At 58.1% G+C, this 12,263-nt stretch overlaps 1 protein-coding gene across 3 annotated transcripts in view; it reads left to right on the forward strand.

The window, feature by feature from the left end:
• The window catches only part of LRP1 (LDL receptor related protein 1), a 91,392-nt gene that overhangs the window by 23,469 nt on the left and 55,660 nt on the right, over positions 1-12,263 (forward strand). For all 3 annotated transcript variants that reach the window (XM_069806461.1, XM_069806462.1, XM_069806463.1), the window contains 4 exons: positions 2,172-2,309; positions 4,746-4,865; positions 5,788-5,916; positions 6,192-6,455. In XM_069806461.1, coding sequence (XP_069662562.1) covers positions 2,172-2,309; positions 4,746-4,865; positions 5,788-5,916; positions 6,192-6,455 — 651 coding nt within the window. The remainder of the gene's footprint in view (positions 1-2,171; positions 2,310-4,745; positions 4,866-5,787; positions 5,917-6,191; positions 6,456-12,263) is intronic.

Genomic DNA, 12,263 nt, shown 5'->3' on the forward strand with positions numbered 1-12,263 from the left:
GCTGGGCTGGAGGCAAGAGCCAGGGCTACCCCCACCTGCCTGGGGTGTTTGTGGTCCCAGCGTTCCTCCCCTGGGGTTTGCAGTCCCCCTTCCACAGCCAGTGTGCTGCTGAGAGCCTTTAGCCCCCACTGGAGCAGCACCTGCTGGGAGCCTGAGGATTAAGGTTAAAAGCATGTCTAGTGTAGCTCAGCAGTGACAGCTCGCAGGGAGTGAAACTGAGCCCTTGCTGGCCGGGAGCGTGTTGGCGGGGCAGGAACTGTGCTGGATGAGCATGTGCTGGCACACAAGAGTGCTGGGCTGGACCCCGCAAGCTTCGCGTGATGTAACGCTCCTCTCCAAGGAGAGTTTAAGCTTATTTAGGACAAACTCCATCAGTAGAGTCTTAGATGAAGGTGACTGCTGGTCTCAATAGCTGTCTAAAACAGGACCGTGCCTGGACAAAGCGCTCAGTGTGTGATGTGGTGCAGGTGCCCTTCTCGGTGCTCACCCGGCGCTTCGCCAGCTGCAAAGGACAGGGTGGTCCATGGGGAGCTTGGGGAGCTATTTCTGCCACCATCCCTGCTGCAGTGGGGCTGATGTGCTGCCTGCCCTGCTGATGTGGGCAAGGCGTAAACAGCCACTGTCTCCTCGTAAAATGGGATTTTAGTATTTCGCTTGCGTGCTGCCGTTGACTCAGCAGAGGCGTGTTGGTGGCTCCAGCGAGAGCTGGCGAAACGCTGCGTATTCAGCCCTAAAGCGAATCTTAGGTTTGGGGCCAGGGAGGAGAGGAGAGCCTGCGGAGGGGAGTCGGGCTTTGCAGAGCTCTCTGGTCCATGTGCCATGCCGGTGGGCCGCTGACGCTGAGCCCGTGCTGTGCCAGTGCAGTGCCAGGGCTTGCCGTCAGTGCGTCACCCCAAGGCAGCTGCCTTCCAGCCCGAGGTGAAGCAGTGCTGGAGCCAGGACATCAGTGGAGCTTTTAACGGGGTTTCAGGATTTTAATCAATTTATGGTGTATTTTGTTGTTTGTCTCAATGCCATGCTTCTTTTCAGAGAAGCTTAAAAATAAAGCCTCGCTTCCTTTGTAATTTTTCTAGTTAATAATGGAGATTAAGTCTCCTTGTGTTGTGTAGCCCTGGTTCTTAACGATGCCCCACAAGCCTGCCTGCACAGCAGCCTCTTAACAAAGAGCATGTTGGCACCCGAGGGAGTGCTTGGGGCAGCGGGAAGCCGGGGTGGCTGTGCTTGGGGTGCTCGGCACTGCTTGACCCCATGTGCCCCCGGCCCTCCCAGCAGTGAGGGGTGCCCAGAGTCGTGTGTGTGTCCAGGCAGCCCGGAGTGGATGTGACCCACGGGAGCTTGAAACAGGCAGTCTAGGGCTGCTGAGGTCCGGAGTCACCTTCTTCCTGGGATCCCAGCCCGTCAACCTGGCTCTTCCCCAAGGGTGGGCACGTGGCCACCGACAGCGGTCTCTGGGGCTGGGCAGAGGGTCCCCATCCACCCCAGCTGCTCCGGGTCTCCTTCCTTTTCACACGATGCTCCTGCTTGGGCCACGTGCTGCAGAGGCAATGGAAAAGGGAAAGTTCACTCCAGATGGGTCGCGCTTTTTCTCCCCGGGGAGCAGTGCCTGCAGTGGTCCCACCTGCTTTGAAAGGGAAATCCAGTGTTGGTTAATGTCTCCTCCAGGGAGAGCCAGGGATGCTGGCTGGAGGGGGCAGAGCCTGGTTTGAGCCTTTTCTGGTGGCCTTTTCTGGGCTTGAGCTGCCATGAGAGCCGAGAGGATTTGGGACTAGCCTTGCTAGGGGACCTTTTGCTCTGGGGCACGTGCTGGGCAGGGGAATCCAAACCAAGGAGGATTTAACATACGCCTGGGCAGAGGGAATCAAAGTGCGTTCACAGACTTGCTACCGGCATGGTGTTTGCCTGGTGTCAGCTACTGCAAAAATGTTCCCGCCAGCATCCCAGGGAATGTGAGGTTCCCTGAACCCCTGTGTCTGCCTTAAGAGCTTTTACCTGAAATCTCACTGTGCGAGGCCATGTCCAGCAGGTGATGGTCACTGCTGGAGAGCCATGGCAGAGCAACGTGGGGGGGCTGAGAGTTCCCTTGAGGTTTTGGGTCTTTCCTCCAGGTGATGGGGTTGCAGAGCTGTCATGCTCTCCCTTTGGTGATAGTTCTGCCTTTTGCTGTCTTGCAGGTCCTCAGAGCAAGGTGTCTCGATGCCAGCCCAACGAGCACAACTGTCTGGGCACAGAGCTGTGCATTCACATGAGCAAACTGTGCAATGGGCTCCATGACTGCTTCGATGGCTCCGACGAGGGGCCGCACTGTCGGGGTAGGTGTCTGGGGGTGGTGGTGGTCAATGAGGGGCTGCGGGTAGGGGGGGCTGCCCCACGAGATACTGCCCTTGCCTCCTTTCCTCCCCCACCATGGTAAGAGTCACAAGGTCCCTGTTTGTCCCTGTTTTTTTGCCTCTACGGTAGGAGCCCCACATTGGTTTTAAGAGCTTTGCGCTGGTGCCACCGCGCTCCGTGCTCCCCTCTCCCGGCCAAGTGCAGCCAGTGCTGGGCAGCTCAGTGCCGGGCTGGCCGGTCGCAGATCCAGAGATTAGCCAGAGCCGCTTGCAAGTGAAATGCCCATCATTCCTGAGCCTGAGGGCCATTAAATAGCTGCATTGTCTCCTGGGTTTAAAAGCTTGGAGGGCTGGGGTTCTGGTTCAGATAAGAGATACCAGTATGTTTTTTTACTAATTTCCAGGAGCTTTGTCCCCCCTCCTGGCCTGTCCCCGGTTGCTAATCCTGCTGGAAAACTCTCCCTAAATCAGTGTGTGCCGGCTTGCTGGTGCGCAGATTAGTCGCTCAGAAACGCATGTCCTGAGCTGACCCTTGGAGCTGGGTCTCTGCAGACTCTGGGTGAGCAGGGAACGTGCTTTTCTCCCCAGCCCTTCCTCTGCCTGAGGCAGAGGGCTCCTGCCCTGCTGAGCCCGAACCAGGTGTGGGACACCCTGCCCCAAAGGGCTCCCTCCCACCCGGCCCTGGAGCTGGGTCGGAGCTCCTCTCCGCTGCCCAGCTCCTGCGGGAGAAGCCCAGGGCGGCTTCTGCAGCTGTGCCCGAGCTGACAATTAATATCTCGCTGAACGGTTCTCGTTACTTAAGTGGGATCTGATTTTTCACAGCTGGGCAGCACGTGACCAGCACACACGAGGCGAGGGCTGGGTGCGGCCAGGCGCCGTGTCAGTGCGGTTGCTGCTCGCAGGTTTCAGCACGCTGGGGACATAAGCCCGTGCTAGCGCTTGTGTCGGACGTGAGGTCCCCCCTGCCTGCTCCCTCTGTGGTGGGTGGGAGGTTTGTCCCGCAGAGCTGCCGATGTGGAGAAACACCGGGGAGCCTCTGCTGCCCTTGCAGACGTTCACAGAGGTGGAAATGCCATGCTGAAACTGCCCCCATCATCCCCCGCCTGCAGACCCGGCATTCTTGGGGGTTTTTCTTTTTTTTTAGATGCATGCGGTGCTTTAGCTGAGAGATAAGAATCTGAAATGGATAGCTGGGCCTGCCAAAGCCGATAAACCCTGTAAATAGCTCGGCTGGGCCCTGCCTGGCTTATTAAATGGTTTCACATGCGGGGGGCAGGATTTCTGCAGCGCCTGGGCACCGCTTCCCTGTCCAGCCCTGGCTGCGGAGGAGGACGTGGAAAGGGCCGGCTGGTTTTGGTTCAGAGAGGCTTGTGGCTGGGAGGCTGCGGTTTCCCCTCGATGGCAGATTTGCTGGGACCCAGTTCAATGCCCTCTGAGCACCCGAGTGACCGGCCGGGCAGGGCGAGTAGAGGAGGGAAGAAAATAAAACCCAACATAAACCAACCCCCCAACAAAGGGCTGACAGCGCGTCCCTCACAGCAAGCTAAGGAGGCATGTTGCTAAATGACCTTGATGAAGTTGGAGGCTGCTGCTGTTTATCAAACGGAGTAAGGCAGGCAGCCCTGGCCTCCCCCTGCCTGTTGGCAGCACTGGGCAGGTTGGGGCTTTATTGGTGTTTATGACGACCGCTAATGGAAATGAAGCTGTGGGAAGCGGTGAGCCGGGCGGCCGCATCTCTGGTCCCAGCTTTGCCCCGGGGCTGCCCGACCCTGACCCTGACCCTGGCGCTGGCGCTGGCCCTGGGATGGTGCTGCCTCTGCAAGGGCGCGGGCGGCTGCAAGCTCCGGGCTCTCCAGTGCGTCTGGCAGCTGACCACCTGCTGGAGCGCTTCGCCACCGCCTGCACCGCAGCATCTCTGGCGTGGAGCGGTCCCCAGGCTGCCTGCAGCCCTGGTTAGAGGGAAGTTGCTGCAGAGAGGACGTGGAGGATAAGCTCGCCCTGAAGTCTCTCTGGGATCCGTGCCCCCGGGGTACCCTGAAGCCGAGTCTCGTACCACTCTCCTGCGTGAGGAGCGCTGGGTCTTGGCTGGAGGTGGCCACAACAGGCTCCCAGCAGGAAGCCTTGTTGAGTCAGCAGCTTTGGGGGATGGTTGGGGCTGCTCAGACCCCCCTCTCGTGGAGCAGCCGTGTATCCATGTATCCGTTATGGTTTCCCCTCCCTCTGCTGAGGGTCTGGGTCCTTCCTTCCCCACCAGCGAGCAGGGGGACAGCGTGGAGGTCCCCAGCAAAGCCTGGTGGGGTGCCTGGGGGTCTCCCTCACCCAGCACTGGGGCCCAGGCGTCCATCCTGTCCCTCACCCGAGTGTCCCTGCTTGCACATCGGTGACATCCTCTCTCCTTCGTCTTCTCTGTTTCCTCAGAACAATTAGCAAACTGCACGGCCCTGGCCTGCCAGCACCACTGTGTGCCGACGCTGAGTGGACCAGCCTGCTACTGCAACAACTCCTTCCAGCTGGCCGAGGACGGGAGGAGCTGCAAAGGTCGGTACAGAGTGGGCAGAGCCATCACCCCCAGCGTGGTGCTGGCGGCTTGTCTGGGCTGTGGCCGATGCCACCGTCACGGCAGCAGTGCTGGGGCTCGGCCGTGTGGCCAAAGGGACTTGGGGCTCGGCAGACCCTGACCTTCACGGGGGAATGTGGGGCTGACGGGACGGGACTCTGCCTCCCTGCTGCCGTGGGGCCGTTACATGGATGCAGCTCCTGAAAGCCCGAGTGAGGACTATTGGGAAGGAGTAAGGAAAAGGCTTTGCCTTTGTGTACGGAGTCAGGGGCCATTGCTGGGCTTGTACGTGCTCCCAGCGTCCGTGCCTCAGAGAGGATGCTGGAAAATAGGAGAGGGTCAGCGAGGAGTGATCAGATCAATGCGATGCCTGGAAACAAGTCTTGAAGTGAGAGATTGCCGTGGCTCCATCTCTTTCATTTATCTGAGCAGAGGAGAAAGGGGCCTTTATCAGCTCCTGCACGCACCTCTGGGGGCAAGAGCTCTCTGGTGGAGACTGCTCTTTCATCTAGCAGAAGAAAGAGCAGCATGCAAGCCAGGGGTTTGGAAGCTAAAGATTAGAGAAATTCAGACTGGAAATTGAGGTGCAGATTTTGCAGAGTGGGGGGGAGGGGCAGTGGATAATTAGGCCTTGAAAAGGCTCAGCTGTGAGGCAGGGATTGTCCTTTTGCTGCCTTGCTGCTGATGCTGGAGCAGAAAGCTGTGGGCTGCCCGCAGGTATCAAGAGGTGATGTTGGCCAGGCATTCCTCTGGAGGCTGTTGTGATGGTCCCTTCAGCTTGGGGATCATACGCTCCCCTGCAGCTCTGCCTTGGAGAAAAGGCGGAGCCTTTGTTCCCTCTTAAGACAGCTAAGGAGAGATGTTTGCTAGTCCAAACCATGGAGTTTTTGTCTTCTTTTCCAGACTTTGATGAATGCACCGTCTACGGGACCTGCAGCCAGACATGCACCAACACGGAGGGCTCCTACACATGCAGCTGTGTTGAAGGATATCTCTTGCAGCCTGATAACAGATCCTGCAAAGCCAAGAATGGTGAGATCCTTGACAGGAGGAGTGTGTTGCTTCTGGGCAGCTCTGCAAACTGTGGCCTCCTGCCGTATGTGTACCCCTGCCCCTGGTTCTTCACTTCAGGGTGCTCTTCCCTGAGGACTGTCCTGTGCTACCACGTCCTTGCCCCTGTCGGGTGGCATGTCGCGGTCTTGTTTTCACTGGAGCAGAAGGGCCGGGCTGCAGGCTGATACAGCGTTGCAGCTATGAGCTTCAGGTGCTCTGCCATGACCACTCTTCTCCCCTCCTTTCCCTGCCAGAACCCGTGGACCGCCCTCCTGTGCTGCTCATTGCCAACTCCCAGAACATCCTGGCCACCTACCTGAGCGGAGCCCCTGTGCCCAACATCACCCCCACCAGCGCCAAGCAGACCACAGCCATGGACTTCAACTACATTGAAGACACTGTGTGCTGGGTTCATGTGGGTGACAGTGCCTCCCAGACCATCCTCAAGTGTGCCAAGATCCCCAACCTGAAGGGCTTCGTGGAAGAGCGCTCCATCAACATCTCCCTCAGCCTACACCGTGAGTGCCTGCTCTCCTTTGGACCTTGCTCCCAGTCCTTGCTCCCCCAGTCTCCATCTCCTTTTGACAGCCCGAGCATCTCCAGCCAGCAGTGGGTGAAGCAGGGATGTATTTTGGTAGGAGACAGCTTTCCACAGGACCAGGCACCAAGTCTTCAGCACAAACATAGCTTTTGGCTTTCCTTCTCCTTCCCTTTTATTATTTCTAGCAAGTTTTGTGGTTTCCTTGTGTGAGCATATGAGGAAAAACAATACAGTGAGGCGTGGAGATTGTACCTGTGTAGCAGGTTCTGGGATGGCAATTCTCATTGCTTCCTCTTTTGGTTTTCACCCTGTGTTTCCCTTGCCAAACCAGGCATTGGTCCCCACCCCAAGTAGTGACTGAGAACAGAATCCCGACAAAAAAGTGCCTCCCATCGGGCGGCTGCATGAGTCACCGGCGTAAGCGGCAAATGGTGGTTTCGTTCCACTTGTGTCTTCCTGGCTGTAATGATTGTGGTGACAGCTCCGTCTCCTGTTTGGGCTTGCTGGTCCCAGTTCAGCAGTCAGAATGGGAAGGAGAGTTACTTGCTGGGATTTTGGTGCTCTTTGACTCAGGTCCGTGTCCATGCCTGCTCTCCTGAGAGCCTCTGCCCAGTGAGGGGTCCCAGCAGAAGCCGTGGGCTTCCAGGCACCTTTCTTGTGTGCTCTCACAGGTGCAGAGCAGTGGGGTTGGCGAGGTCCCCCCGAGAGGGGAGGTGGGTGGATGCCGTCGCCGTCCAGCCAGGATGTGGGAAACTGCTCCCAGTGCTGTGCTGTCACTGATTTTATCCTTTGAAACCACAGACCAAGTGAGTCAGGGTGGAATTGGGGGTACCTGGGGTTTGCAGTGCATCTCCGTCAGGTTTTGCAGCCCCTAGATTCCCTGGCGTCATCCTCCCACTGTCTTTTGCCTCCTGAAGTTAGGGGTGCTTCCAGGGGGAGACTGCGCTGCCTGATGCAAGAGGGATCCCCTTCTTCCACAGACACGAGTGTTGTTACGCGATGAGCAATAGCTAACCTAGCAAATTAGTTGAACATGTATGAACTGATCTTTGCAAATGAGTAAAGGTCTCGGGTGGATCTCGGAGCCGAGGGCGTTTCTCTGCCAAGGGCGATGTCGCAGTGCCCGGCTGCCAAGGGGGAACCGGCTGAGGCTCTGGCTGAAGCGTGGGGCGCGAGCCGGGGACCTGCAGGCCCCTGCTGCCCCTTGGGCTGTGTTGGGGCTGGGGTTCAGAAGGCTGCAGCCGCTGCGCCCTGCCGAGGGTGTGTGCAGCATGGTTAATTTAAGCTTGCACTGTGTATTTTTAGGGCAGTGTGTATTTTTAGGGAGAGGCCTCACCCTTTGCTCTTGCAGGCGATAGCCTGACATTAGGCAGGACAGGACTTGGCTCTGCTCTCCGCTCCCCCCCCAGTGTTTAAGGAGGTCTGCTCTTACGTGTTCCTTCTGGCTCCTCTTAAGGCTTCCTCAGGCTGAGTTGTGGTCTGCCCGTAGTTCACGGGAGGAGCAGACAGCAGCATCGTGTAAAGCTCTGGCTGCGCCCTTCTTCCCATCAAGCTTAGTTTTAACATTGTAATTTCCTGCAGCTGGGAGCTGCAGCGGAGGCTGTGGTTCATGGACGGCACGTGAGCTGTGAGCTGCAGGTTGGCCCAGGGGAAGGGGAACTGCTGGGATTTGGGTGGGAGGTTTTGGGGTGTTCCTGAAGTCAGCCCAGGTGACTTTCTACAGCCACATCCCCACACTGGGGGGGCCCCGAGCTTTCTGGGGTGCCTTCACCTGGCTGTGGACGGTGTGAGGCTGAGGGTGCAGCATCCCCAGGGATCGGCGACCTGGCTCGTGAATCGTGGCTGCAGGAGGAGCAACCATCCTGACCATGAGCAAGTGGTGGTGAGGTGTCAGTGCAGGATCAGGACCTGCAGCACAGACCGCAGCCCCTCCACCATACCCAGATGAGGTCGTTGACCTGGCAGGCTTTTGGGGCGGTTGTTTGGGCTGCTCCAGCTCCAGGAAGTTAATCTGAGACACGACCTTTTAATTATGGTCACGAGGGGAAGGGAGCTCCTAATAAGAGCGTGTTCAAGTCCAAACAAGAAAAGGTGCCTTGCTTTGCTTGGCCTCCTGATCGGTTGCGATAGCTCAGGGTGGGAAGAGGGGAATTCAGCTGACCTGGATGGGAAAGCACCTGCCCTTGCCTGGGGATGAAGGGAGCATTCCCATCCACAGGGAAGTGGGGACCAGCAGCTCCTGCGTGTGGTCCCTGCTGCTGTTGGGTGGAGGCTGCTTGCAGAGGAGCTGCAAAGGGGATGCCTCCTCCAGTGTGAAGTGAGAAACAACCTTGGGTTTGGGCTGAAGAGCACAACCACACACTTGGGCACTGATTTTTAGCCCCAAGACGTGGCCTTGTGCCATTAGCCTTCTTCCCTGCAGACTGCACTCTGGTGGGTATGCGCTGCCTGGACAGATGTGTGCTGCCTGGAAACACTGGATTAGCAATAACAATCCAACACACCTTGGAAGGAGCAAGAACACAGCTCCTGTGCGTCTCCTGGCAGATCTTTCTTCTGCCTGGGGAGGGTGTGATGAAGGGCCTCCATTCACCCCTCCATTAACTGGCTCTGAGCTGCTGCCTCTGCCTTCTCTTGGGGACGGTGGCAGAGACCTGCAGTAGGGGCACGTCTCAGAGGGTGCTGCAGGTGCCGTTCGTGGCAGGTTGGGGTGCAGAGGGGATGGCAGCGGGCTACCCTGACCTGCTTGTTGGCTACGTGGCACTGGTTGCTTTTTATTCCTATTTCCCAAGGGAACGGTCCTTACACAGTTTTGCTGTGTGCTCCTGGCAGGCTGTGCAGCTCTGCACTGTATTTGGCAGGCGGCTGCCGGTGCGGGGCTGCGTTCATGCCTGCACGGCCTCGACTGGATCGCTGTGGGTTGGAGATGTGAGGAAACATCCTCATGGGGCAGGGTTTGTTCATGAGCACAAGTTGGAGAAATGAGTTTTCCCCAGCCCTGGGTCTGATGCTGGGGGTTGTGTTGAGGAGATAATGTCACTCCCCCACTCCTCTCTGTCAGGACACTGGAGAGACCTGTGAATCCAATTAGTGGTTTCCCTCTTTATTTACTTCTTTACAGCATTATCTGCTAACAGCAGGAGACAGGCTTCCCTGGTGCCTGCTGCTAATGGGGCTTGAGTTGGCATCTGATGGGGGAAGACTGATGCTGAAGGGCTGGAAATTAGCAGCCCCCAGCTGTCAGGGGTAGGTCTGGGCTGGTGAGATGTCACAGCCCGGCTCTCATAGCAGCCCTGCTTCCCTGCCTTTCTGTCCCAGCTCCCTTCCTGCAGAGAGATTAGTGTCACTTGTGTTGTGGGAGATGTGTTAAATGAATGCTATTAACAGGGCTTGGCAAGACCAACTGTACTCTGAAGCTTTGCTTTTCCCCCGGTCCTTGCACTGCTAACCCCTTTTTTCTATCTGCAATCTTGAGTACTGATGCACTTTTTCATGGTGACTGTCCCTTGGTTCCCAAATACGCACTGCCTGTAGACATTTTTCACAGGCAATGATTTTCTCAGTTGATCTGAGCTGGCCGGTTCCCTACCCTCAGGTCTTTTTCCAGGGACACACTAAAAATCAGAGGCTGGTGAAGTCTTCCATCTCTTTCTCTTACAAAAAAACCACCTCATGTTGGAATTGAATCATGTCTCTCCGCCATCAGTCAGAGCCGACTGCGGTGGCTGGGAAGCCCTGGGCACCTCTCCAGCGTGGAGGTGACAGGGAGGACGCGTGGGGCTCGGTGGCGGTGCTGGTGGCCAAGGAAGTCCCTGGCTAGTGCTGCAGAGCAGCCGAACCCACTGCAGGCAGGTGTGGGGATGGCGTGGCCCCTCGTCAGGCAGGGGTCCAGCCCGTCACCGTCCCTGCCGGGAACTTGGAGGTGACACCTTCCCGCTCAGCCCCTGGAGCTCGGCTTCCCTCGGGGCTGCTCCCCGACTGCTGAGCGCCTGCCGGAGCACCCTCCGGGCTCAGCGCTGTGAGGAGGATGGGGGCACGAGCACGCGTGCGATGGCGTGGGAGCGGCGCAGGGGAGGGCTCGTCCTTGCTGCCAACACTGAATTGCAACAAGGGGAACTTGTCTTGTCCTTCCTCCCTTTCTGCTCTCCCTCTTTCTCCCTCTCCTCTGCTCTGTGTGAAAATCCGGCGCTGTTTTTGACCGGGGAGGATCCTGGCAGGCATTGCACGTCCGCTTGCACTCAAGGACAGAAAGGCGCTTGGGGAGAGCCGCTCTCCAGAGCGCGCGGAGGCTTTTGCTCTACTGGCACCTGGCATCTGCTCGGACCAGTTGAACATCGCTGCTGCGAGCGGGGTGGCACGGGGCAGGTTCCCCAGACCCCTGCAGCCCCCGTCAGCCCCGACCCCTCCAGACCCAGCCTTGCCACCTGCATGGGGCTGGGGCAGCTGGTGACTGGGGCAGGTTTTGCTCCAAAGTGACAGCACTCACATACAGGCGTGAAGGAGAGGAGCTGCCCCTGCCCTGCCTGTGCCTCGTCCCTGCAGACCCACCTTGCTCGGTGGCTGATCCCTGACCTCCAGGGACTTTCAGATCCCGTGGGTTTTCTCAACCAGATTCCAGCCTCCACGTGTTTCCCGAGACAATGTCCTCATTTATTTGGAGCTGGGCTTCCAAAGAATTTCAAAGCAAAATAACACACCAGGAAAAAAAAAAAAAATCTGTTTCCAGGCCTTTGTGCTGCTCAGCCCTCCCGGCTGGGTGGCCCCTGGGTCGGTGCTGCCTCCCTGCTGCTGGGTGCTGCCCGAGCTCCTCAGGCACGGAGGTGAAGACGAGGGTATGGTGTGGGTCCTGCCCGGGGCTGGGATGCGGTCAGGCGGCTCCTGCCTGGACATCGGCTGGTCCATGGCCTGACTCTGTGCCGGGGAGGCAGCAGGTCCTGGCTGGGGTGGTGGTTGCCTTGATTATAAATTCCCCGCCGCCATTTCTGCTAAGATGAATGTGTGCAGAAAGCTTGCTGCATCCCATGGCCCGGCTGGAGACCTCCGCTCCCCCAGCTCTCCTTGCCGCTCAGCTCGACCCACTGCCCACACCTGCCTCATCCTGGGGTCGGGGCTGGCCGTTGGGGAGCGCGTGACCCGGCTGCAGCTTTTTGGGGAGCCCCTGAGCCCGGGACTGGAACAGAGAAGGGCGAGGGAAGCAGCCCTCCAGTCTGCAGTTGGATTTGTGCGACCTTAAATTGGATTTGTGCCCCCGTTCCCCGCAGGTGACACAAGAAGGTGGTCAGCCCTCCCTGGGGTGTGCACAGAGGGCTCTGGGGGTGAGAGCGGGTCGGGTGAGGAGCCCCTCCGTAAGAGGACTCCGTTAACTGGCAGCAGCTTGACCCCGTGCCGGCCACCTCTCAGCCTCCGCGGCATTTGAGTGAGCACTGCAGTGGCGGCGTTAAAGCCTCGGCTCCGGCATGGTGTGATCAAATGATACTTGGCTTTCAGGAAAAGGCAGGAGTTCTTTGCTTTTACTGTGGAAAAATACTAAGAACATGTGTCAGGAGACCGAAACCTGGGTTTCTCAGTGGGTCTCCTGGCGGCTCCCCTTTCCCTGCTCTTTCTTTTTCCCCTTTCTCGGCCGACTCGTGACTTTTTGCACGGTCAGAACCAGCAGCTCTGCGGTGCCAGGGTTTGTTTTGCTGAATGCATTTATTGTGCTGGAAGGTTGCTGGTGCCAGTACTGCTAATTCACGGCCCCAGAAGCCCAGGTGCCCAGAGCTTTGGTTCTCTCCCAGCACAGGGC

Source organism: Haliaeetus albicilla, chromosome 18 (assembly GCF_947461875.1).
Source record: "Haliaeetus albicilla chromosome 18, bHalAlb1.1, whole genome shotgun sequence".
Taxonomy (NCBI): domain Eukaryota; kingdom Metazoa; phylum Chordata; class Aves; order Accipitriformes; family Accipitridae; genus Haliaeetus; species Haliaeetus albicilla.